A 25,317-nucleotide genomic window follows, 5' to 3' on the forward strand; every position below is an offset into this window, starting at 1 on the left:
TATTTGGGCGGCCTAGTCTATGCGCTGGTTGGTGTCTGCGTCTACATTGCCGCCGGTGACTGCTTGACTGACGTTGGCTCACATGCGAGTACAGCTCCAACCGCAGCGGGATCCCTTGGAATCGATAGTTTCTCGAGGTAACAACAACTCTCCTAGGGCTTATTCTGATGACGGGGATAGTATGCAGGCTCGAATACATCCTTCGACTCGCCATCCTTGTGCACACGCGAGAGAAAGCCCTAAGGGTCTACCCCTCCACCCAATTGAACATGTTAACGGCGTTTGGTGGTGCAGCTTGGCTGACGTTAGACTCTGCCACTGGCTCAAGAACTACAAGCAACTTGTGATCGGAGCTAGAGATTCATACAATCGCCACCAAGATCATCTTCGTGCCTGGTGCATCGTGGTCTGTACCGAAGATGCCGTCCACGCAACCCAGCACCCATCCTGCGCATGCAGCAAACATGCCGTTGATGCCTCAAATTGTGCCCACCTTAACACCATCACCATCATCTGTTTCAAGAACCGCCGCATCACCCCATCTTCGGAACAGTGCCATCTCAACACGGGTGCCGGCGCTTGTGTTGGCTATCGACGCCAATGGAGCTATCCGCAACTGCATGAAGCTCTAGTGGGGCCCACAAGAGGAGCGACCAGCAGAGCCCCCCGGGGCCGCTGCATGGAGACCTATGTATAGCAACATCACCATTCCGACTAAACATAAGTTGTAAGTTCGTCAAAACTTCACCAAACTACTCGTCTTGAGTCAGTAGGCTGTGCAGAAGGTAAGAATAGGTCTTTCGATATAGCTATTGCATATCAGCTGCAGCTCGTCGAGTTCACGAGCTGTCGGCATACCTTCCGTTACGCAGCCTTTCCTCAAGGTAGTAACAAGCAAACTGTATTAGCACAGAAGCAAAAATACCCGGCTGTCTCTGTGTGGAGTACGTTCACGGAACACTTAGTGTCATTGATTGTTGCAATAGTGCTCGTTCACAGAGGTGCCTAGATGGATTGGCTGGGCCTCGGCAACGCGCCAGCTTTGGGCAGGTTCTATCCACCCAAGCGCGACCTTGGAAACAAACGCATCATCATCTCCACCCATTATCGACGGACACCAAATGACGAGGGTGTGACTGGGTGGCACCCTACAAAGAGCCCGACAATTTCGTGAGCGTTGTCGACGCAGGAAAAGTACATTCTCCGGCGAGCCCAGTTCGTGGCGCGTCCTGGCGCCCGCGGCGGCAATGCTTCTACTACCGAAACTGCCTATAAGCTTTGTACATCTACATCGAGCATGCGCAAACTCTCATGGCAATAGCAACATCACCAGCTGCTGGTCTAACAGCGGACCAAATACGATACAGAACGGTAATCAGCTTAGCCTTCTATTCGCTCTGGGGCTTATGGCCGTACGCCTCCTTGGTAAATAATACTTGCGATGCCTCTCATCTGTGAGTGTCTCATCGTCGTTCAGGTTGCGGGAGTGCTGGGTAGCTCCTCCACTCTGCGTCATCGTAGTACCCTTGGGCGTATGCCTCCTTACTCCCAGCCTCAGTCTCATCCTGGAAGCTCAGACTCGAAAGCATCATGTACGCATCATCGACCTTGAAAAAGAACTTGTCCAGTTTGTAATCGTTCTCGTCGTCTGCGAACACGAACAGCAACCCTCCAGGTTCTTTCCAGTCCTTTCGAACCACGACGATGAACGCAGTCGGCCACCACTCTAATTCATCCGTTTCGCTGTCTGCCCCTTTGTCCAAGGCTATGTGAGCCTGTAAGACTTCTTGGAGTGTCTTAAGCTCTGATGTGGAAGGCGCAGGTCGAACGAGATGATCCTCGTTGCCCTGCTCTAACCACTGCTTCTCAAGAGTCGAGGCGACATCTTGAAGTGATACCCCGTCGACAAAGGTGTAGACAGCAAACGCGGCGCCATTCCAGTTGAAGTCGTCGCATTGACCGAGCTCCGGGGCCTGAGGTGGTAGGGATAGGTCGGGTGCCATCACTGCGATTAAACAGTATAATGGGAAGATGCCTAGTAACCTTATCAACGCCGAGCCGCTCCTGGTGTTACATCAAACTGACCGAATAGATCCGACGGGTGGTCCCTGCGATAGGTATGCACGTTCGGAAGGTCGTTGCCCGCAGTACCCGCAGTGAGCTGGGCCTTAGATAGCAGGGTGGGGCATTAGCCGATGCCGGTGCTCATACTCCAACGGCTATCTGTTGACATCGGCATTTGAGTACCACGTCAGCTCTAGACTAACATATCCAAACAGTTCAGAGCACTGGTATCATTTGACATACTGAGCATACGATTTACAGTTTACAGGTATGTCGAATGACTTGGCTTGGCCTCGTTGCATACTGATAACTCACTAGCAATTGACACAGCATCTATCGCAATGACGAGACCGGAAGTAAAAATTACACAGGGTACTCTCTTAGGTACAACTTTGCAGGGCGACTATCCACGGGCCGTTGAAGCCTTCAGAGGAGTCCCCTATGCGTTACCACCAACAGGTGAACGCCGATTCCGACCACCACAAAAGGTAGCACCTAGTCAAGACACTATAGATGCTTCAAGTTTCGGCCCAAGAGCTCCAGCACAGCAGCTCATGATAGTTGGACCGAAATTGGAGGAGAGTGAAGACTGTCTCACAGTGAACGTCTTCCGGCAAGCTCAACCCGACAAAGCGTCCGCTCTGCCAGTTGCAGTCTACCTTCATGGGGGGGCCTTCAATCGCGGAAATGCTGCGATGCACGATACAGCGTCTATGGTTGGATGGTCTGAGTCGCCCTTCATCGCAGTATCGTTCGGGTACCGTATAGGAGCGTTAGGTTTCCTACCATCAAGGCTGAGCGCTGTAGAAGGCGCACTCAACCTGGGCTTGAAGGACCAAATTTGCTTACTTGACTGGGTCGAAGAGAACATCGAGCATTTTGGTGGCGACAAGAACAATGTAACGCTAATAGGGCTCTCGGCTGGCGCGCATTCGGTATGTTTTGCCGCTGGATACCCTGATTAGGTTTACTGACGTTCGTCTAGATAGGACATCATCTTTTGAACTATAAGGACGGTGTAAAGCCCAAGTTTCATCGTGTCATCATTGAGTCAGGCGCTCCGACATCCCGCGCTGTCCGCAACCCCGACGCAGAGATCCACGAGATGCAGTTCAAAGACTTTCTGGAAGAAGTTGAATGTCCTTCAACCCTACCAGAGTCGGAAGTCTTCAGCTTCCTACGCAAACTCCCCACTTCCACAATCGCCAAAGCCCAAACCAAGGTATTTCAAAAGTACAACCCCAGTATACGATGGGCGTTCCAGCCAGTAATCGACAACGAAATCATCCGTCGCCGTCCAATCGACGCCTGGCGAACAAACAAATGGCACAAGATGCCCATCATGACCGGCTTCCAAGGCAACGAAGGCTCACTATACGTCAACAAGAAGATGTCGACTTCCTCGGAATTCCTGGATTTCTGGAAGACTTTGCTGCCTCAGATGAGCGAAGAAGATATCCAAACGATACACAAGTTGTACCCTGACCCGACTGAAGTACCTGAGTCGGCCTACAAAGAAACGCGGCTGGAACACGGTGTCGGTCCCATGTACAAACGCATCGAGGCGGCTTACGCGCACTACGCATATGTGGCCCCGGTACGTCAAACGGCTTACTTCGCCAGCCAAGATGCACCTGTATACCTCTATCACTGGGCAATGAGACGCGACATTGTCGATGGAGCTCGTCACGCAGACAACATGTTCTATGAAATGAGGGACCCGAAATTCATTTCCAAGTCCAAGAGTCAAGATGAGTTGTCGGGTGTTCTGCACGCCTATATCACTAGCTTCATCTGTACCGGCACACCGAATGCGCTGGGTGGTACGTATGCGAAGAGAACCGAGTGGAAGAGCTATGATAGAGCGGATCCGAAGGTGATGATCTTTGGGAGGGATAACGAGGAGTTGATTGGTGGGGAGACCATTGGTGAGCCGGCTATCATGGTTGATGACACGTATGCGAAAGAGGAGAGTGACTTTTGGTGGTCAAAGGTTGAACTGTCTCAGCAGTAACATTGATCTCTCCGTTACTACTAGCATTTGCATCACAGTTTAGCCTGCAGCCCAATCTCACCAACAAGACTCACAACCTCCTCCGCACACCCAAATGACCCCTGATACCCCCACCCCGCATGCCCATAGTTATGCACAACCCAAACTCCATCAATCCTCTCCTTCTCAAGCCTGACACCAGCTTCCCTTCCCGGTCTCAACCCAACACCATGCCGGATAACATCAAGGTGCTCTGGCCCTTTCCCATCCGTCAGCTCAGGCAACAAACTAACCGCCCTCTTCATGATCCGACTAGTGATATTGGGATCGGGCTGACTCTCCCAGTTTCCGCTTTGCATGGTGCCTCCCAGTACTGTTCCGCCGCCGACTGCTCGCGTCATCATGTAGCAAGCCTCGTCTTCGCTGTCGTCTGTGCCGGATACGAACACCATAGCTGGTGCTACGTTTCTTACTACGACGACCTGGCCGCGGATCGGGTAGCAAGTCTTGTCCTCTACACCTCCTAGTTTCCCAGCTGATAGCCCAGTCGCGTTGACGATGATGTCTGGCTTGAAGTTTCCGATCCAAGGAGACCGCAGATCAGATATGTGGGATACAGTTCTCCGATGGAATTCCACTCCGTTTGCGCGGCATTGGCCTACGAGCCATGGGAGGTAGAGGGCTGGGTTGATGCACACGGAGCCGAATTCACTGCCTGATGCCATTCCTGATGGCAACTCGGAGGGGGAGAGATTGCGATAGTCGTCGACTAGTTCGCGCCACCAGGGGTCTTCGGCGAAGACGTTGTTGAAGGATGTGGCGCCGCCGCTTTGCAGCTTCTTCATATCTTGCTTTCGGCGGTAGATGCGGCATTCTGTTATCGTTTGAGTATGCTATCGTGGTCTGGTCGTGAGAGGGTTTGCTTACTCTGTAGGTGGATACCAGCTTCTGGCACTTCTGTTGCTAGTCTTTTGAGTTGCGGCCAAGTTCTACGTTCATAGCGACTTTGTGGTTCTGAAGACATCCTGGACAACATATATCAGCTGATTGTGTACCCAGCTGTTCGCGTATACTTACGGCATGAAGTTTGCGCCGGCCCATGGTGATGCATACTCGATATCGGAGTCGCCGGGCATATGCTTGGCTACGACGGCAATTCTGTTACTTGGGTCTTTTGAGAGAAGATATGCTGAGGTCAGCCCGGAGACGCCTGCTCTTTACACCAAGAAGCGTTAGTATGGCCGAGCTGACAGCTGTCAAGGATTGGGACGAAGCGTACCCGATTACGATGATGTTAGGCATCTTCTAGTTGCAATGTTTCCAGGTTTCCGTGAATGTTCCAAAGGCGAAGATCTTCTTCTCAGGTTTCAAGAAGAATGGGACGCTTCCTTGAGGCGCACAAGCATTCACCAGGCTCGCCTGGCTTAAGTAGTCGGGTCGGATATGCAGCATCGATGCCAAGCCCGAGCCGCGAGTTCTCCGCCGGGGAACTCAACGCTTCTGACAGTCGTTGACTGGAAGGCTTGAGCGTGCTCGCCATTCTGTTGATCGCATCGCATGGAGCAGGAAATGTGATTTCCTTGGGGTTCGCGGTGTCCGTCCTTATCGATAAGATGTTGCCGCTCGATTGGGCGAAGGCCTCGGCTGCAGCTGCACCGTCCACCGAATCTCTCCTGCCTCACTGTCCCCCCTTCACAAACCTCACAACAACGACAGCGGAGGGAGGCGTCACACACACATGAAAGCCATACCAAATTATCACAAGAAACTCTCTCCACGACGTGAGAAAGGACTGCTAAGGTCATGGAGAAAGACTCGTTTTTCTAGCCTAGAGACCGGCCATCGAAATCACAGCATTGTCGATGTTGAAGAAGCTTTGCTTCGACGTGTGTCAAAGACAACCAAAGGATTGGACCCAAGCTATCTTATCCAAGTGACACATCGTTCAATGTTTTGCTTGGTATCGGCATCGGCATTGTCGATGCCGTCTTCGGAGCTCTCGCACAATCGATGCAGGTATGGCGGAGCCGCTAACGGGTACTGGTGGTCACTAGGATGCGACCCCAGCTTGCGACCACCACTTTACGAATGCCGCGGGGCGCTACCGGTATCCTGCCATGCGACTCCCTTATCACTGCCGAAGTATTGCCGTCGGGCGATGGCATGTTCACAAATCTGCTGCATCCTTTCCAGGTCACTTACCAGGGCGGTGATCCACTTCTTCAATCCTTATCCAGGTTTGATATCAGCTTGCAAGCGAATAATGGCCCACTCTGATAACAGAGTAGCAACGAGTCCCGGATACGTCCTCTGGGCAATGCGATCGGCCGCCTGTCTTCCGCTATCACGCGTTCTTATCGAATCCTACATGGGTTCCGTTCATTTGCATTGAATGATCGATGTCGCGGGGTAGTTCGACGCGGGTATCTCATCCGAAGTTATGTTAAAGCTCAACTGCAAGCATCCTCGTATGGCTGCTCTGGTCCCCGACGCATAGATCACTCACTTTGTTGATTGTCGACCCTCGTTTTCAGCCATGTCGACGGAGCCGAATACCACGAAATGCGACCACAAAACACCGACCATGTCAAAAGACATGGAGGTTCAGCTCAGCAGTATGGACGCGAACTCCCTTCACAAGCAAGGAAGCGCTATTGTGGGTGAAGTTGAAGACCTCGACGAAGCAAACCTGTTCTTAAGGCAACACAACATAACACCGGAGTACATGGCTGAGCTCCTGGAAGACGACATGGCCAACAAACGCGTTTCCAGGAAAGTCGATCTATTACTACTACCACTGTTATGTGGAACCTTCTTCCTCCAGTACATCGACAAGCAGGCAATGGGCTACTCCGCCGTCTTCGATCTCTTCGAGACTACTGGCATCACCGGTGATCAGTACTCCTGGCTGGCGTCGATCTTCTACTTTGCCTACTTGTTCGCTGAATGGCCATCTGCATACCTTGCGCAGCACTTTCCAACCGGCCGAGTGGTGTCGCTCTTCTGCTTCTGTTGGGGCTCCATTATGCTGCTTACAGCTGCTACGCACAACTTCGCGGGCTTCGCTGTCATGCGCTTCCTCCTGGGTGTCTTCGAGAGTGTTGTGACGCCCGCATTCATGATGGTGAGTCTTGCTATTTCAGATTGCATGCCCCCCAGACGCTAACGTTGTCTCCTTACTATTGCAGATCGTTGGAATGTGGTACGTAGGGAGACAACAACCCGCAAGAGCGGGTATGTTCTACTGCTTCAACGGCCTCGGTAGTGCCGTCGGGGGCATCCTCTTCTACGGCGCCGGATATGCGAAGACCTTCGTCGTCTGGAAGATCATATACATCATCTGTGGAGGTATGACCGTCTTATGGTCTGTAGTCCTCTTCTTCAGGTTGCCGAACAACATCATGACAGCCAAGAGCTTTTCTGTCGAAGAGAAGGCTCTCCTGATCGCGCGCGCCGCCAGCAATCGCACCGGAGTGTACAATCGCAAGATCAAGCTGCCTCAGGTCTGGGAGGCCTTGACGGACCCGCAAATCTGGATACTCTTTCTGTTTGTCACGCTCAACGAAATGATCAACGGTGGCACTGCAAACTTCGGCAAGCTCATTGTCAAGGACGCAGCGGGAGGTGATCCGCTCAAGACAACACTGTATGGCATCCCGCAGGGATTCGCTCAAGTGTTCTGGGTTTTCACAGGCCCTTTTCTCGCATCTCGACTGCCGAACGCGCGCACATACATCATGGCTCTTTACCTCTGTCCAACGATCATCGGCGCATGTCTGATCTGGCAACTTCCACGCACTAATCTGGCTGGGTGTTTGGCGGGTTATTACATGGTTCGTCTTCATCATTTGTCGCTCTGCAGAAATGTTTCTAACAAAGGTAGATTGGCGCCTTCGTTGGGTCTCTGGTGATTGCGCTTCAATTTCCGGCATCAAATGTAGGCGGCTACACCAAGCGTACTACTAGCACAGCTTTCGTCTTTTTGGGTTACTGTGTTGGTAACATTATCGGTAAGCTTTACAACACCGTCAAACCCCATCTCAAGGCCGCGGTCACTAAGATCACCTGCCTCAGGACCACAAGCTTTCCTGGCAAAGGAAGCGCCCAAATACGAGACCGGTGTAAGGATGATCTTGGGATGCGCAGTCTCTCAGGTCGTGCTAGCGCTTTGCCTGCGAGCCCTGCTCGTACGGCGGAATGCCCGGCGCGATCGCGAAGAAGCCGAGAGCTCGCATTCGCAAGGCATTGATACAAGCGACGTGGATGCCATTGAGGATACTACCGACTTCAACAACAGGAAGTTCCGTTATAGTATATAGATTTGATGTCGGCATTGGATACACCGTCATAGGGCTGCCGTGGTTAGCGTATTGCCACACCTTGATCGATCCGATCAAAGGATGTGCATCTTTGCCTACCTCGTGTAATGTTCATATTTCGCTCTGAGCCTCAGCGCCCCCTTCCCTAGCTTTCATCTCTTCTTTTTGCCTCTCCTTGACCTTTTTCGGCTTCTTCGCGCTAACCGGCCCGTCCGCACTTCTGTCCTTCCACTATTCGCAGTCTCACATTAGCCGGCTCTCTTTCCCCCAGAACCTTTCAGCAACTCACCATGCCCCCATACCGGTAATATGGATATTCATCTTGCATCCCTTTCGCGTCCTCAACGCCACCAGAGACCGATTTCCAGCATGCACCAGGGCAGACGAAATGCCATTTTTGCGATTCGTCGATCTGGCAGCGCACGAGGACGTCGCGTGGCTTGGAACAGAGAGTGCAGGATTTTGTCATCGCATGAGAGTACGTATCGAAGCTGAGAGTTGATGGTTCAAACATTGAAGACGAATGTGACCACTAATCACGAGTGGAGAGAAATGATGACATCATGTATTTCTCCCCTGCGCCAGCACAGACTCGCGCTCACCACGCTCCGACGTCTCCCCATATCTTCCTTCCCAGGCTCCTCTTCGGCCCCCATGTAGTTGTTACCCCATCTCTTCGTTGTCAGAGCCCGGCCGATATATCATTCATAAGCAGCACGCCCATAATCGATAATTGAGTGGCCTAGACCTCTGCTAGAACCGAATTTTAATGTAATCGCATCTGGCATCAGCAACCCCATGGCCAGCTTACGCATGGTCCAACACAGGCATGTCTTAGCTTGTCAGATGGACGAACAAGCCTACCACTTCATATTCCTCGCTGTACCGCACCATTGTGATTGGTTGCCAATCCACCATTCTCGCACATACCGCTTCGGGGCCATTCCCGTGTGTAGACCTCCAAAAGCATGGCATATAGGGCACCCAGGCACTGTTCCTGCAATTAAGTCTAAATTCATTGGTCTCATTGAGTGATTCCCGTGTAACAAACCCAAAAAGAGAAAATGCTTCAAGGTGCAATCGAAAGTCAACCCAACGTCATCCTCCTCCCTACCTGTTCCCAAAAGTCCAAGCATCTCTAGCCACACCAAACCACTCCAGCTCCTCATCTGCCTTGTTTCTACACTGACAACATCCCCCTTCCCTGCTCTCCTCCTCAATCGGCATCATCATCTTCTTCTCCAACCACCTCGCCAATTTCTCATCATCACACCCCGTAACCTTCGCAACACCCACTCCTCTCACCCCAGTAAACAATTTTAACACCGAATTGTCCGCCCCATCAAACATACTCTGCCAAACCTTGACCTGGAGAAACTCCGCACCAGAGAATGCGGCCGTAGCTTGACTACTGGTAAACCGGGGATCGGTATCTAGCCGTAGCTCAAGCTGCCAGCGCGTGATCTTCGCGATGCTGGTTGGAGACAAGATTGGCTTTTCGGGTAAGATCAGATGTGGTAGGGCAGTCAGGAGAGAGCGGTGGGCATGGAACACGTGTGTTGTGTACAAGAGATCCTGGGCTTCTTCGTGGATCTTGCGACATGTACGGAGGATGGCCGGGTATACCGTTGGAGGTTTGGATGACGTAGAGTATGTAGCGAGATCTTTGTGGTGCGGTGTGTTCGGACAGAGGAGCTCTTCGTAGATTTGGTTTCGGAGTTCAGCCGGTAGGCGGAAGAGGATTGAGGTCGGCTGTGGGTTCGTTACGCCTCTTTCCATTGTGGTTATTTCTGAAGCCATTGAAACAAGAGGCTGGGCTTGTACTGATCCGTGCGTAATTGGGATGAACGAGAATGGCGAGATGGTATTCGGCGTGCTTGCAGGAAATGGCGATGCATCATCGGTCGCATGCGTTCTGGGTATGTTGAAATGTGCTGCGAAGTAGTATGCCGTTGTCATTTTCGAAGATTTTGCTCCTTTGTTTGTCGAGCCTGGCGATGGATTGGAGATGGTCGATCGACAGCAGTAATGAATCGTAGTCGTTGATATATTCCGAGGTTGACCACTCGCAATATGCAACTCTGGTGGGTCGAGTCGTTTGGTTCACAGTCGAGATATGTTCCTTCAAGATCCTATGACGGTATGTTGTTCGTTGCTGATATCTTGATTCTTCTTTGTTCCGATCGGGTGATGCTGACTCGGGGAGTTGTTGCTGACGGAGGTCCGACAATCGATGATGATGAGCTTGAAACTATGTTAGACAACACTGTCGGATTAATTCAAGTCTTATACAAAGCAGTTCGTGCGTGATAGCGATTTCAATCACCTTATCGTCAGTATCGTCGTCTGCTCGCCGTCACGTTAAGATTCCAAGCCTCGGTCCGAAAAGGGCAAGATCGTCTGCGAGTAGCGTGAAAGTCGCGCCACATACCTCGGGAATCACCCCACCGCCATTTGTTGACCTGTGTAATCGTCTCTATGGCTGTTACACCCATCGCACGATGAATTTTCTAATGCATTTGTCCAATACCTCCATTTTTACAGAGTACGTGTATCGCACAGGCAGAGCGCAAAGTTGAGTTGGGGCTTCGGTCTTGCCCAGGTGGGAACAACGCGTTGGCATGCTAACCCCGCCCGCGGGGAATTACCGCCGCAGCAGGCGTCACGTGGAGGCACTAACCGCCGCCGTGATTACTATACTAAAAGTGTCGTATCCTCATCACCCATCACTCCTTTACTCCAAAACTGGCATCGACCAACACAGTGAAAACAATGAAACGTTAGCACGTTGGGCTCAGACACCTATCTCTGCACGTGGTTGGGATTGCAATTGACGAGAACGGTGTTACATTAACGATACAGACATATTATTCTAGTAGAGCCGGCCTTCTCCTTAAACGACTCGGACGATCCACAAGGACCATACGCTCCACTCTCCGTCCATCACGCTCAGGCCGCCGTCTCCCATCATGATCCACACATCTCCACCATGCCTCCAACAGCATTGTTATTTGGCGCCAAGTACGGTTGTTCCGCCAGAGACGCTTCACTGGCATGGCTCGCGGAACTGAACGGTGAAGCCGCCAACGCTGGACCATTTGCCGCCAGCGTTGCAGGCCGCGCCGTCCTTGTTACGCTTCTTGTCCACGCAGACAACCTGGCAATCTTCCGCAGCACCAAAGTTGTTCTGTAAAGGAGCGAGGCCGCAATTAGCGCAATCCTCATATTCAAGAGCTTTGAGAGACTTACGACACTGGCGCAGCAGTGCGAGCCATCCTGGAAGAGACATTGGCAGATGTGGGAAGCTTGAGCTCCGAACACGATCGTGAAGAAGACCGCGGCGACGGAGAGAAGGCGGACCATGATGACGGATTGAGAAGAGAGTGAGTAAGTTGAAGTAGAGTTGGGTGTTGAAGTGGTGAGAGAAGTATTGCTGGTTGCTGTGATATCTCCACTGCAGAGGCGAAATCACCTGCCTTTTTAACATGTTCTCTTGCATCTATCACATTGTCCTGAAGGCGAAGCATTTCGTTAGTATCGTGATAGCAAGTCGGCTAGAGCGGATTGATTGGTCTGTTTTCGGACCTTTTCGTGTATCTTTTTCGGACCTTCTACTACCTGCTCAACTAGGTACCAATCTCGGCTTGCTTCCCCATACTGTTCTTTACACACCGCAAATTGCAAAGAACAGAGAAGATCTAAAGCCTCATCGGTACATCTTTCGACGATACTTCGGTGGCCATTAGCAGTGGCCCAGGCACTGGACTCTTTAGCTTAGCTGAGCTTGTCTTTCTAAGCCAAGATAGGCCTTGGTCCTCAACACGTGGTTATGGTATACGAGGTGTACTCGGGCTTCGCGTGGTAAGTACCGTGTTCATCGCATGGCTTCGTCTAATCAGAACACCCCTGAGGTCGTATTCTGCTTGGCCCTCAAGTATCAGGGAAACAATGGCGATGACCGTGACACTTGATTCCGCCGCAGTCACCTGCGAGATAGACTGGCTCATTGATCCAGAATTTGCTCAGTCAATACATTCGTTCTGACCACTAGATGTCTTGGATTCTATAAAGTACCTAGACTCGTCCTCTTCATGCATTCACTCGACTCCAAATCAACCAATCTCTATCTTCTTCCGGATCAACATCAAGATGGTCCGCCTCTCCGCCGTCTTCAGTCTCCTCCTTACTATGGCCATTGGTACCCAGGCCTCTATCTACTGCCAGTGCTTGTACCAGGACGGCTCCCATTGTTGTGTCGCTGTACGTGCCTCGAAATCCTTAGGAAGAGAGACACGGGACTGACCAAAAATTTAGGATAACAATGGCGGCTGCACCAGATCTTGCTTGAACGTCGCGCCGCTGTTTGAGGACGACAAGCCCTGCAATGCTGGAGGAAAACACTCCGACGTGAGCTTCTTCACCGCCCAGGGCCGCCATGCATGCAACGACTAAGCTCATCATGGAATTTTTGGGGGCGTAACAGGGGGTAGGGGAAGGACGATGAAGACAAGAAGTTTGAAAACGCATAGCGAGCTCAGAGATCACCGGCTTTGGTGGTGCTGGACGACTTCCATATAATATATCCTCATGATTGCATTGTCTTCTTATTCCTAGGACAAGGGGATACTCGCACTGGCTTCGCAGCTATTCGTTATCACCCAACATTCGTCTCCCATAACTTTTTGTCATGCTGACCGTTGCTATCATACTTCGCGTAATATACATGCATCGTAAGTCGTTCAAGTGCCATATATGACGTCTAGTATGTCCAGATCCAAATCTGCAGCTGGAATGAAATCTAACTCTTTCTTCCATAAATCATCACGCCCCTCATCTGCACATCGCTTGCCATCATACAGCCATGCCCGCTATGCCAACTCCAACAGCTGCAGCAAGGCCCTTGGCCCAGCCTACCCCTTGTGTAGGTGCAGCGTTCACCACGATCGTCCGCGTCACTCCTGTCTTACCAGTGAGCGTACCCATACCGATCGACCCTGACCCTGGAAGTGGGGCGTTTGTCTGAACAGGCTTGAAGTCCAGCGATATAGTGTATGGCCACCAAGTGGAATATGTCCCGCCAATCCATGTTTCAGCCCACACCACAGTGTAAAAGGGTACGTTGCTGAACGGTTTCGCCAATCGCGTAACGTCTGCGCCTGCAGTTCCGGCAACATTGATGGGCGGAGCTGCCGGCGCGATTGCATTGACAGGAGGCGCAAGAGCTGGTGATGGTATAGGATTGACGACAGGATCGACAGCGGGAACAGGTATGGCTACAGGCGCAGGTAGTGCAGGCACTGGGAGTGCGGGATTGACAGGAAGAGCCGGGACAGGTTCTGCAGTTGGTATCGCTGTAATTACGGCAGGTGGTTGCTGAACTGGCGCGGGTGCACCCTCGAGTGGAGCAACGCCAGGTCCCTGGCGGAGCCTATATAATCGTTAGTATCTATCACATCACACTCTCTATACTGGAAAGTTACTCAATGCCGTCCAAAGCAACGATAGATGTCACAGTAGGCGAACTCGACGTAGGAACCGAAGCTGGGCTCGCGCCTATCGTGGTCGTGGTCTCTTCAACGTCTGGCAGGTACTCAGACTCGGCGAAGAGCCTACCGCTCACGATTGCCGAGAAGAGAAGGACGTAGAAGTCTTGGACGCGCATCCCGTCCAGTGTCGAGAGGTGAGAGGAGAACGCCCAGCTGCTGTTGTCGATTGTGAGAACAAGAGACTGGAGCACCAATACCCAACCTCGAAAGCTGACAGACCGACCGGCAGATGGGATGATACCCCAGTGTAAAGATCCGCACCGAAAGAGAAACCGCTGCAATTACTCGCGTTGAATTTGGGAAAATGTTGCGATGCCGCTTGGAATTTGATGTGTATCGTACTGCACAATGGAAAACAACAGGTAAAATCTGAACAAGCCAAAAGAGCCAAGAGCCAAAATTCGAAAGCCTAGAGACGCGCGCGAGCTGCTGAAGCCAAAACGAGCGTAGACGTGCAGAAAAGAGTGTGGTTGAATAGTTGCGGTGTTGATACCTCGCGATAAGGATGCAAATGCAGCGACTGGACCCTGAACCAGAACAGCAGGAGCGGCTCTCCTTGCGGATAGGAAGCAACTGCGAGCATCTCCATCACGACTGCCGTTATACATTACCGGAAGGTGTAGCTCCTGCTTCATGGCCATGGTACGACTTTGGAGATGGCTCTAACTTACCCGATTGATCTCACGGCGTTATTTGACACCTAAGCATCCATGGATCGTTTACGCTGCGGGTCGTTGGGCATACCTGAAAGCTCATGCGACTGAAAACATACTTATGAGTCCCTATCCATGCATTATGTCCATACACCCTATCCGTGGTGCAGTCCCTGAGCTACATAGGTAGCATTCACTATGTACTGAAGTCGTCGGTCCTGATACACCCGTTAACAGATCTCGGGATCGGCTAACTAGTACAATGCATGTAAGTCGAGAACGAAATGTGGCTATGCAAGCCGCAATCGAAGCCGGAGGTCGTCTTGACAACATGGTCTCGCCGACCCGGTTCATCGCACCACCGGCGAACGCTAATGCAATGCCAAATTGAAACAAGCCTTCTCCCGCTCAATAGTGCACCCCGAAGAGAGCAAGGTTGCCGCCATGCTGAAGCTTAGGTAGCTGCAAGAGATTTGAGCAACGCAGGGGGGCGCGCAAACACAAGCTTCATGCAGGATGCGAACAGGAGCAGGAGGGGATCCGATGCAGCGGCTGGTGGACAAGGGAGCCAGAATAAAAGACGCGTTAGAGTTCGAAGGACGAGATAAAATCATCTGTCAAAAACTTCCGTGGTGACAAGTTACCTCGATAGGTGTCATCTCACAACGAAGTATCTCAGAACATCCTCTCGCCACTCTCAGCTCCCAATAGACTCGCAGCCCCACTAACACGGGAGTACCTGGGCCGTCCTCAGCAACCGCCGCTCCACCAACAGTAGAGTCCAAATTGCCGGTGTGCAACGGCGCCGAGTTACAGGCCCATTACGTCACTGAGCTGTGCAGCTAACCCCAAGTACCGAAACGCACCGGCAGACGCCACAGCAGAAATTTGGCGCGGGTACGGCACTAGACCGCGCGTCAGCGTGCAAGTGCAAAACAACACACCGGGGAGAGTTTAGCGGTCGCAGTGGGAGGTTTCCCGGGCCTCGTAGGTTCAGTCTATAGTCGTAGTTTGAGACTCGCGTTGAGTTGAGGTGCAAGATCTTCAGGCAATTCTGGCAAGCTCGCCGGATGAGCTACATGCCGCGAACATGTTCTCTGACAACTAAGTCGCGGACGCGTCCCGACAGCAGGGCAAGATTTCGATAGGCTTGCATAGCGCGTCTGATTGGCGTTGTTGGTCGTGGGCTGGTCGAGACGCGATGGAGGGTCTTCCGACGCTTCCGGAGTGAGGCTCCGTTGGTCGTAGCCCGGCCAGCTCCACTGAGCAGGATATCAGCCATCGCAACTCCGATGCTAGCTGAGTAGTTCTTGCGCGTATGCAAGGTACAGTTGACGCAAACTGGGATCTCTGCAATTGATGAGATGCAGGGCAACACCCTTTTTCATCCTACAGTGCGTGTCAGAAATGAGATGACACGAACGACCGCAAGAGCAGAGATTAAGTTGAATTGTTTAATTTCTTATGGCAGTAGCTGTCATAGGCTAGGATATATCGACGCATAATGGTCTAAGATGGTATCTTCCGATTCTTTTCTCTTTCCAATGCAAAAACAGGCGACGCGGTGGTATGCGGCTTGGGGGTATGAGGGCCGAAAGGACGGTTGTGGAACAACAGCATCCGGCGGAGTGCACTCCGATATAATAAGTAAAATCTCTGCCAGAAAGGGCCGAGGTAGAGAAGGAGCCGCTGCTGGACCAGGGCAGAAGGCGTGGGCAAACGGGCTGACTGCGCAGAACCCCGTGCGAAGGGTATATACAAGAAGAGAAAATATAAAAGGGTAAAGACACTATAGGCGGTGTTGCGCCATGAGTATGTTGCTGAATCAAAGAAAAGTGTGAGGCAGTGCGAAGACGGGCCCGTGTAGAAGTCGAAGTGAAAAGTGCAAATCGGACTGCAGTAGTCGTATTACTCCAAGAACGCTGTAGAAGTGGTCGTATGCTCGTAAAAGTTCCCAGCCCATGAACCCGGACATGGGAACAAGCGCTTGTGGTAAGAAGCGGTATTAATCATCCCGATTATGTCTATTACGCCAGCGTTAAGCTGAGAAGTGTGACGAGGAAGGGAACTGCGATTGATAATGACGGCGCACCGAATATGCTAGTCGCACTGCCGGTGTAGGTTGTTTGGCCGGGTGTCATATCGTCTCCATCTTGCGAGAAGAAGTAGGTCTTCGCTGCCTCGGGGCCCTTGCTCTGATCCGGTGGGCTCATCTGGTTGGGGATGGCGCAAACTTTCGCGGGGTCATATGTCGGGCAACGCTTCTTGTAGTCGTTTTGCGAGCGCTCGGTGTCGGTCGAGTTGAAGTATGACTTCATGTACGAGATGGTCATGACGGTGTCTTGATCCGGGGGTCCAGCAGACCACGATGGGTCACCGTTGCTCCAGTGGTTCAGGAAGATGCCGCCGCTCTCCGTGGGAATGTTCTCGGTCATCTCGTGGAGGAATACACCGTCAACGTAGAAGGCGACGCGGTTAGGGGTCCAGTCGAAACGGTACTCGTGGAACAGTTCGTCCGGACGGAAAGGGAGAGCCTTGACTTCGAAGCCGTTTGTCCCTTGAGCAGCGTAGCCGTGCGTAACGGATTCCGGGCTTTGGAGAACGAGGTTTACGGCGCCTTGGGAGTTGTTAAACTGGTGAGAAAGGAATTCCATGTCAATTTCTTGCGAGTTGTTGTGGTACTGTGCTTGTTAGTCGCGTTTCAGACTTAAGAAGAGGGTGTGGGATCTTACGAAGAAGAAAGCGCCGCAAGTTCCCGAGGAGTTCGACAGCTTCATGCCGACACGGAAGCTTCCGAGTAGAGAGTCGTTGCGCATCGTGACAAGCTCGGCTCCGCTAACGAGACCATCTTGATGGTCGCCGCGAACCCACAACTCTAGTCCGGCATCGCCGCCATGGTCCGCATCGCCCGACCAGCCCTTCTTGAACGGGTTGGTGACAATGTTTGTCAACTCCATGCTCTTTCCAAAAGGCCCTCTAGCGTTCGTCGAAGTAACGTTGTATTCCTGCGGCTGCCAGCCAACCTCTTTCAAGTCGTCGGTCGAAGTATGTAAAAAGTCATTTTCCATGAGCTCTGTGAAGACGGCATAGTTCGAGTCGCTTGTGCTGTTAACCGAGTAGCCGCATTCGCAGGCAGCGTTGGCTGAAAGAGGTTCACCGGTCAGCACGAGTTCACATTGGGAGTCGCAAGCGAGGAGCCGACTTACAGAAGCGGGACAAAGCGAGTAACAGTAACGACGACGTCGCGCCCCAAGTACTGCGGGACAACATGTTGGGAAGATTAGATTAGAAGCGAGTGACTGTAAAGGTGAACCCTTTGCGACGGACGGAAAAGAAAAGTAGTAAAGAGCGTGCGAGGCGGGAGTCGGGGGGTTGATGTGCAGCCGGCCAAAAGTAAAAGAGGTCGGACGGCTGATGGCAGGCAGCGCAGAGGCCGATGATGAACTGCTGGGCCCTCGTGTGCAGAAAGGCAAAGTCCGGCACGCACGCCCAAAGCAGTGCAATTACGGACGCAGGAACCACTCACGTCGCCCTTGGGGTCTGGGCACCTCCGCTATTTTCCTCAGGGATCGCCCGTTAATGCCACCGAAATAACGTGTACGAGGTAACTTTGTGGGTCGCCAGGAAGGTCCAAGTCTGGGCTAAGAGACGTAGCGCACGTCTAAGCTGCTGCTCCAGCGCGGAGTGTCAGTAGCTTTGGCGTATCGTATGCAGGAACCGCCTTTGGTCAGCTGGCTGTTATGGCTGGGACGTGGTGGCTGACTGGGAGAACTACGATGAACGCTGGAGGCGGCTGGTGAGAAGACAGGACTATCTCCGCGCGCCTCCATTCGCGCCTCCTTCGTGCCCATCCGTCAACGCTGCTGTCACCCACGCTGGGAGGCGCGATAACACATGCACCATCCCTCAACCCCCTCAGATTCTCGGAGCCACAGAGTCCATCGACTGGCCAGCGTTCACCACAGCCGTCGCACTACCTCGCCCTCCTTGATTGGCCACTGCCCTGATTCTGCCCAGTCACAATCGAGATCGCACCCAGCACAATGTCTTGTGATTATATCCAGGCGAGCGTAGTCGCAATGCCCTCCTGAATGCTTTGCTACGTGCGTCGCAAAGCTCCTATTCCAGATTCCCGAGACCAGGCACCCCCACTGCGGCCGTCTTAGACGAGTAACAGCTCACGAGCGCCATGCATCCTCTGCATCCTTTCAAGTCTTTTCCGCTCTTAGTGACAGCCTCGGGGAATAGCGAGCGTATGGCAGGCCACAGAAAACGCCCCTGCCGCGCCGTTGCTGTGCACGCCTGATTACAGGGTAACGCAATGCCTGCGAGTGCAGCAAGAAATTACCCATCGCTATCAAGCGAGGAGCAGGGGGTACGACGCTCTGGCCGCATCGATGATTACAATCTCAACCTTCTGCTTGACGAGGTGCCATGACGATGCGTGTGCTCAACATGTTCATAACGGAAAGTTGGTCGCATCCATAGACGAGAAGATGTGCATCTGATTTTGTTTATTGTTGATCACCCGAAGTGATAGGCGCCAAAGCAACGCAACACCCCTATTCCCATTCCGGCGGACCTCGGATCCCACAACCCACAACACCAAGGCCCAGCAACATCAGCAACCCGCCCAAGCTCTTGTCATCCTCTTCGCACAATCCCAAGTCCTGGCAAGACAACACATTGTCCACCTCGGCATTATGTCATATGCCTTGATGGCTGCACACTGCACCGTGCGCCCGCGTCTTCTGACAGGCCAGAAACACAAAAGCTGGGGTATGCTACCACAACGGCTGTCGTTCTTTTGGCCACTTTCCCTTGTCAGTAATCTCCCTCAGATTGGATGTGAGGGTGATCCTCGTCCGGCGTCACTCGGCAACGTCCGCATTGGGTCATATCTAAGACGGCACGCTCCTGCCGAATTCTCATGGCGACTGCGCATGCCATGGAAGGATGGAAGTCTGGGGCAATTGTTCCATGAGGCCGTCGCTGGGCGCCTCGGTGATCGTTGCGGGGGTGAGGTTACTGTAGCGCCTGCCTCACCTCCGATATGTGTACCTGGTACCATGTTGCGCTGACCATTGCAGTGGGTGCGCATTAGGAAGCAGCGTTCTTTAGCTCTGGAGCAGTCACGATGCTCACGTCGGATGGACGACATTCCTGCGCGGAATCTGAAATTTCCGCACAAGACGATCTGCCGACGAGGGACACGAGAGTATCCATCCGCGAGCACTAAAGCAGCCTGACATGTTTGCACCAGGGTGCAAAGTTTGCGTTGCATCGTGGAGTGCTAGTGCTCATTCACGCGTGTCTGCGATATGCACTACCACGCTGACGATTTGACGATGTGAGCATACCAGCCCAGACTGAGGTCCTGAAGCTAGGGCGGATTGTTTTCATTCCTTCCCACACCGGCAGAAAGTATAGAGCAAAGTTTGTGACGACAGACCGTGCAGCAGCGACGGAGAAAACCTCGCCATCTAATGGCATCCACACACGCACAACTAAACAAATGAACAACTCATCGCAGCACAAGTGACGATCCCCACCTGACAGCCCTATCGTGAACTGGTGTTTTGTTCACCGTCACTTTCACGTCTGAGTCGCTCCGTTAGATCGGCACCCTAGCAGAAGTCAGAGTCAGGGTCGACGGCGATTCGAGGTGGAAAAAAACGCCGAGCGACCTTTGCCGCTTGTCCAATAACCAGACACGAGCCCTAGACTAACGGACAAGCTACAACACGAGAAAGCGTCCAGGAATATGCTTCATACGGGACAGTGGGTCATGATACTGGACGTCTTCGCCACAATGACTTGCAGACAGTTGAATATAGAAATCGTAATCGCGTGTGAATTAGCTACGAACTGCAGATGCGCGCCGGCGACAAAAAGACATGCCGTTCCGCTACCTATGGAACAAGAAAGATTTTCCCAACCGCAAGCGCCCATCGTAATATCCCGTCCCATGAGCGGAGCTTACCGGTTCTTGCGAGACCCGAGAGAGAGGGAGCAAATTATACGCACCCGCGTGAAGCGTTCGCTCTACGCCAGCAGTAACCAAGGTGAAGATCAAAAAGCCCAACTCGTTTCATTCCATCGTTAGGGGGGTGTGGGTAAACCAGAAAAGCAAACGCCGAATACCAAAAAAACAACCAAAATACTCCAAAGATTCCTATGAGAAACAACAATGCTAGTGTTTCGTGCGAGGGGGGTATCATCGTCATTTGTCACAATCTCATCACAAGAATCCACTCTCGGAGAGAAGCCTAAAACGCCGTTAGCCCCATCTTCTCTCCAAAAGACGCATTCACATCCCCGCTTTGTTGCTGTGTCCTCCTCTTGAAGCGGGGGTTTGATTTGAGTTTTTCTCTCTATCCTTCTAGCCCAGTTTTGGAACGATCAAAGGAGAAATAGGTAGTGTACCTTGCAATCTTTTCGTCCTCGCGTTCTCGTGGTTCGACGCTCAAACTCATCTCGTACATCTCGTGCACGTCGCCTGCAGACTGCATGTTGGTGAGGATGTAGTCTTGCAGCTCGGGCACGGGCTGTAGTGGGTATGGCACGTTCTGGTACTGCTGGATGTCGCGGATCACTTCGGCGGTTTTGGCGCGCTTTGCGAAGTTGATGAGGTTTGTGCGCTTGATCAGCGATGGAATACCATCCTCAATGAAGGTCAAGTCGGTGAGATAGACACCTGGCAACATGTATTAGCCGGTTGATGCAGGGATGCTGCTGGGGCAGGACATACCGAAGAAGGGGATACAGGGTGGATTTGCTCGATGGAGCGTATCTCGGTACTCCGCAAAATTCTTGGTGCTACCCATGAGCTTGCGCATGCTTTCCAGGGTTGCCATGGAGCGCTGGTTGACCGCGCTCCAGGTCCTGTTCAAGCGGTGAATAGGTGCTGTTCCTAACGCTGAGATGATCGAGGTTAGTGTAGAAAAGTTGTTCAGCTGCCTGCATTTCTGGTTGGTGTTAGCAATGGATGTCGCATGCATGCGTTCGTTGACTTACATCTGCGACATTGACAAAGTGCTTGATGACGATCACTCTGCGCTTGACGTCTTGTTGCGTAAGAATCATTTGTGCGACCCAGTTCGTCAACTGATTGGAGTGGAGAATAAGCGCCTTGACGTTTGCGGCCGGATCAGGTTCACCGGGGGCAAGCTTCTTCTGCCATGTCTTGTTCAAGCACTCTGTCGGGCGAATCTTTCCGTATAGTCTGGATTCGATAATCGTGAGTTGTCGCGCGAATTCCGTTGCGTCGATGTCCAGGAACTTGAGCTTCTTCATATGTTTGGGCAGAATAGGCTGCGGCGTTTGCGCACTCAAAGTGAGGACTAAGCGCTTCGTGGGCATATCCGGGCCGCGAGACCTTTGCTCCACCGATGTCATCAGTGGTGCCGCTCCAGGGGTGCTTGTTGTGGCAACATGATCCTTCGCAAAATTGTACACCCGCTGGATAAGAATGCGCGCCTCTTCGTCATTGCCTTCCATCCAGTAATTGTCGAACCAACTCTTAAGAATGTTGACTACTCGGAACCGGATTGGCTTTTGTTTCTTGTCTACCCAGTGTTGATAGTCCTCCTTGGCCAGTCCATGGGGTGGTTGTATACTCCATCGTTTGACCAGCATCTCGAATAGCTCAGAAGCCGTGGTGAATGATCGATACGTAAGCAGGAAGGTGTTGTTGAAAGCTGGATCGAGACGGTCGTGACGCGTCAGTTGCTCGACAAGACCAGCCAAAGTACCACCCTTCAGCTGTGGTGGTACGGATTTGTGATCATAGGATATTTCGCCCTCATGGTCGAGCTTCAAGTACTCGGGGGTTTCTTCGATCGCCTGCTGTGGAATAACAGGGACTTCACCGAAGAAGTCCTTGAGCTTCTTGTTGCTGTTGGCTGATCGTACTGGCTCGATCTTGCCCTCGTCGACACCGAGAGGTGTGCCTGCACTGTACGTGTCTGCCTTGGGAATGTTGCCAAGCAAAGGTCTCTCTTGTCCAGATGGCCCTCGGGTATGGTTTGGTAGCTCGCTATCGGTGTTTCTCCTTGGGTCTGCACGGCTCACAATGTCGGACAGGGGGACTGTATCCGAAAGTTGTTGCAACAGACCGTATTGCTGGGTGCACGTCGATTCCAGATCTCGGACAACTGCTCGCACCGCATTGATGCGGTCCTCAAGTGAATCACCACGTAGTTCCGCCCACTCGTCTCCCAAGGGTGCGGCTACTCCTTGACACGCAATTACGAGTTCAGATACGACGTCGTAGGCCTTTTGCTTCTGGACACTGAATTCGCTGAGTTGTTGCCCGTGAGTATCTGCGTCGAGAGAAGCGAGGTTGATCTGTTCAATGGTCGAGATCCAGGGTCGGCACGCCTCCAACACCTTTCCTGCGGCACTGCATACGTGGTCACCTATCGCTTGGTGTTTCCTATGTGATATAACTGGGTCTCTGACCATCAGTTGCTCATCCAATCGCCGGAGACTGGAAATGATCAAGCGCTTAACATCCTGCAGTCTCTCCAATACGCGCGAGTCAAGCTTGAGAGTTGGTTCAACGGAGGGCTCATAGTCGTCCTGGTCAGAGTACATGGAATTGTTGGAGTCATGGGTGTCAGTTCCGTTATTCTGCCAACTGCCTCCGGTGGTGTTGCCGGCTACAAATCCAGGCACGAGACGGGGAATCTCTTCTCCGCGCTGCTGGCGTGCTACTTCGACAAAACCAAAGACTCCGTTGAGGACGCCCTCTGCTTCTTTCAGACACTTGGAATAGGAATCGGGGGGAGGAAAGTCGGAGGCAGCGATATGCGAAGACAGCACCAACTTGGAGAATCGCGACATGGTCTCGCGGAAGTGAGGGTACAAGGCCTTATTTGTAGATATGATAGAGGGGTTGCCGGAGTGGTTGTCCGTAGTCCCTGAACCAGCAGCGAGCAGTAGCCGCAGGTGGTCCGAAACGTCCTCGGCGCGCTTCACAAACTCAGACCTGTCGCTATTGTTGATAGCCTGCTTGTAGCGCTCTATGGCACGGCGCATGTCCTCCACCATTCTGTTCCAGGTGAGAGGAACCGGGCTCACGTCGTCGTAGAACTTGCGCGTTTGAGTCGTGGTGCCGTTCGACCCGCTAAGAGCTGGGCTGTTCGCAAAGGAAGTGGCCGTGGTGCCGGTGGGAGGCATGGTGGAAGAAGCTGCGAAGCTCATGCCGCTTTGGTCGTAGGACCTGCCAGGGTAGCCCGCGTTCATTGACTCCATCGAGGTTGCCGACGAGAGGCCATCGGACAAGCGCTGCCTGTGCTGTGGTACAGTGTCAGTACTCGCTCCACGTAGAGTAGCGCAAAACTTACGCGCGAGCGGAATGAGCCCTTCATGCCGGGCCCTTCCAGGTCGGACGCTGACGTCTCATCGTCTGTGTCTTCCATGTGGTACCCGGAGCCCGACGCGAGCAGCTCAGCTGGCGGTCGCGACATGTCGGGGATGAAGACGTCGGTGCGGTTGCGTGGGCCGCTCTCGTTCGCAGAAGGCGACTCGAGGGGCAGCTCCATTGTGCTGACGCCCGTCAGGGTGTTGAAGTAGAACAGCATGCCGTCTGGCGTCGCCTGGGGTATCCAGAACGCGGCCTCCTCCTCTTTGTTGTGCGGCACATTATTGCGCTCGAGGGGCAGGATGGTGTCGTTCCCGCCGCTCAGCGACTCCCCGTCCGACGTGTCGAACTCGCCGCCGCCCGTCGACCGCGTTTCATGGTCGTCGTCGGCGTCGATGCCGTCTCTGTCGCTCTCGATGTCCTCGCTCGGGCGCTGCACGACGGCGCAGTAGTTGCTCGGGAACCAGCCGCGGACACCGTGAATGACTCCGTCCCACCAGCCGCTCTCGAGCTGGGTAATAACCTGTATTATGTCGCCCGTCCGGAAGCTGAGAGATGTGCGGTCGTCTGCCTGGTAGTCATACAGGGCGCGCACATACATGCCGCCCGCGTCCGTGGTGCCGAAGCTCATGGCGTTGTAACGAGTCTACGTTGTTGGCGCGACCGGCGTGTGGGTGGAGGAGGCAACAACAGCCCAGGCGCGAGTACCCCTCTGCTCAATCCAGGGTTAAAGTAGACGCGGTCGCAATGTGGGCCGACTGAGCTTACGCCTTCGAGGATGTGTATTAGAGCCGGGGGTTGCTTGATTGGACTAGAGGGTGACCAGGCAATGAGGAGCCTGACGTTCGCGCTTAGCTGAGCCGGAGCAGCGAATCCAGCCTCGTAGCAAGCTCTCTCGTGTGATTATGGTTGAGCAGAAGAATGAGCTCGAGCGAAAGAAACACAACACCAGGGTGGGCGTCGTGAGCAGCGGTGGAGTGGGGACGCGCTGTGCCATCCATGGATCACGTGTTGGGCGTTGGATAAAAGCAGCTAACAATGTGTCAAGAAGACCCGGACCCGTCCCAGGAGGATTATTCTCGGAATCCGCCAACATGCTACATATTGCCTTCTCATGCACATCTATCTGCCCTGCCGACCTGCAGCCGTTTGTGCATCTATTCAGTGTAGCCAGATGGTAAGCGATGGTCCCTGAGCGGGCACATTTCCATGGTTCACGCCGCAGCTGTCAACGAGGCTGTCGTGGCTGTCTACACCGACCATGTATGCTATACATATGCCATTGATAATACGGCCCCACCGGGCCCTCATTGTGGTACGCAACATCTATTGACGCCGCAGAGCCTGGCGATGCAGCGGGGACGGTGGACTTTCA

At 52.9% G+C, this 25,317-nt stretch overlaps 7 protein-coding genes across 7 annotated transcripts; 2 read left to right on the top strand and 5 right to left on the bottom strand.

The window, feature by feature from the left end:
- Window positions 1-1,463: 1,463 nt before the first annotated feature.
- Window positions 1,464-2,003, bottom strand: J4E79_007880 (uncharacterized protein; the record flags this gene model as incomplete). Its single annotated transcript, XM_049356742.1, has 1 exon — window positions 1,464-2,003. One exon carries the CDS (start codon window positions 2,001-2,003, stop codon window positions 1,464-1,466), a length of 540 nt encoding a protein of 179 aa, XP_049208589.1.
- Window positions 2,004-2,405: 402 nt separating this feature from the next.
- On the top strand, window positions 2,406-4,078 carry J4E79_007881 (uncharacterized protein; the record flags this gene model as incomplete). Its single annotated transcript, XM_049356743.1, has 2 exons — window positions 2,406-2,999; window positions 3,050-4,078. The coding sequence occupies 2 exons, from the start codon at window positions 2,406-2,408 to the stop codon at window positions 4,076-4,078; spliced, it is 1,623 nt and encodes a 540-aa protein (XP_049208590.1).
- A 32-nt stretch (window positions 4,079-4,110) lies between these two features.
- J4E79_007882 (uncharacterized protein) lies at window positions 4,111-5,359 on the bottom strand (the record flags this gene model as incomplete). Its single annotated transcript, XM_049356744.1, has 4 exons — window positions 4,111-4,931; window positions 4,985-5,082; window positions 5,135-5,272; window positions 5,337-5,359. 4 exons carry the CDS (start codon window positions 5,357-5,359, stop codon window positions 4,111-4,113), a joined length of 1,080 nt encoding a protein of 359 aa, XP_049208591.1.
- A 1,282-nt stretch (window positions 5,360-6,641) lies between these two features.
- On the top strand, window positions 6,642-8,376 carry J4E79_007883 (uncharacterized protein; the record flags this gene model as incomplete). Its single annotated transcript, XM_049356745.1, has 4 exons — window positions 6,642-7,181; window positions 7,246-7,890; window positions 7,941-8,067; window positions 8,132-8,376. 4 exons carry the CDS (start codon window positions 6,642-6,644, stop codon window positions 8,374-8,376), a joined length of 1,557 nt encoding a protein of 518 aa, XP_049208592.1.
- A 3,046-nt stretch (window positions 8,377-11,422) lies between these two features.
- J4E79_007884 (uncharacterized protein) lies at window positions 11,423-11,739 on the bottom strand (the record flags this gene model as incomplete). The annotated part of the gene is made up of 2 exons (XM_049356746.1): window positions 11,423-11,563; window positions 11,626-11,739. 2 exons carry the CDS (start codon window positions 11,737-11,739, stop codon window positions 11,423-11,425), a joined length of 255 nt encoding a protein of 84 aa, XP_049208593.1.
- A 4,863-nt stretch (window positions 11,740-16,602) lies between these two features.
- On the bottom strand, window positions 16,603-17,845 carry J4E79_007885 (uncharacterized protein; the record flags this gene model as incomplete). Its single annotated transcript, XM_049356747.1, has 3 exons — window positions 16,603-17,256; window positions 17,308-17,717; window positions 17,782-17,845. 3 exons carry the CDS (start codon window positions 17,843-17,845, stop codon window positions 16,603-16,605), a joined length of 1,128 nt encoding a protein of 375 aa, XP_049208594.1.
- A 2,971-nt stretch (window positions 17,846-20,816) lies between these two features.
- Window positions 20,817-24,573, bottom strand: J4E79_007886 (uncharacterized protein; the record flags this gene model as incomplete). Its single annotated transcript, XM_049356748.1, has 5 exons — window positions 20,817-20,844; window positions 21,002-21,272; window positions 21,327-21,543; window positions 21,593-23,875; window positions 23,926-24,573. 5 exons carry the CDS (start codon window positions 24,571-24,573, stop codon window positions 20,817-20,819), a joined length of 3,447 nt encoding a protein of 1,148 aa, XP_049208595.1.
- Window positions 24,574-25,317: the final 744 nt, after the last annotated feature.

Source organism: Alternaria viburni (assembly GCF_023758015.1).
Source record: "Alternaria viburni strain BMP 2772 chromosome Unknown scaffold_18, whole genome shotgun sequence".
Lineage (NCBI taxonomy): Eukaryota > Fungi > Ascomycota > Dothideomycetes > Pleosporales > Pleosporaceae > Alternaria > Alternaria viburni.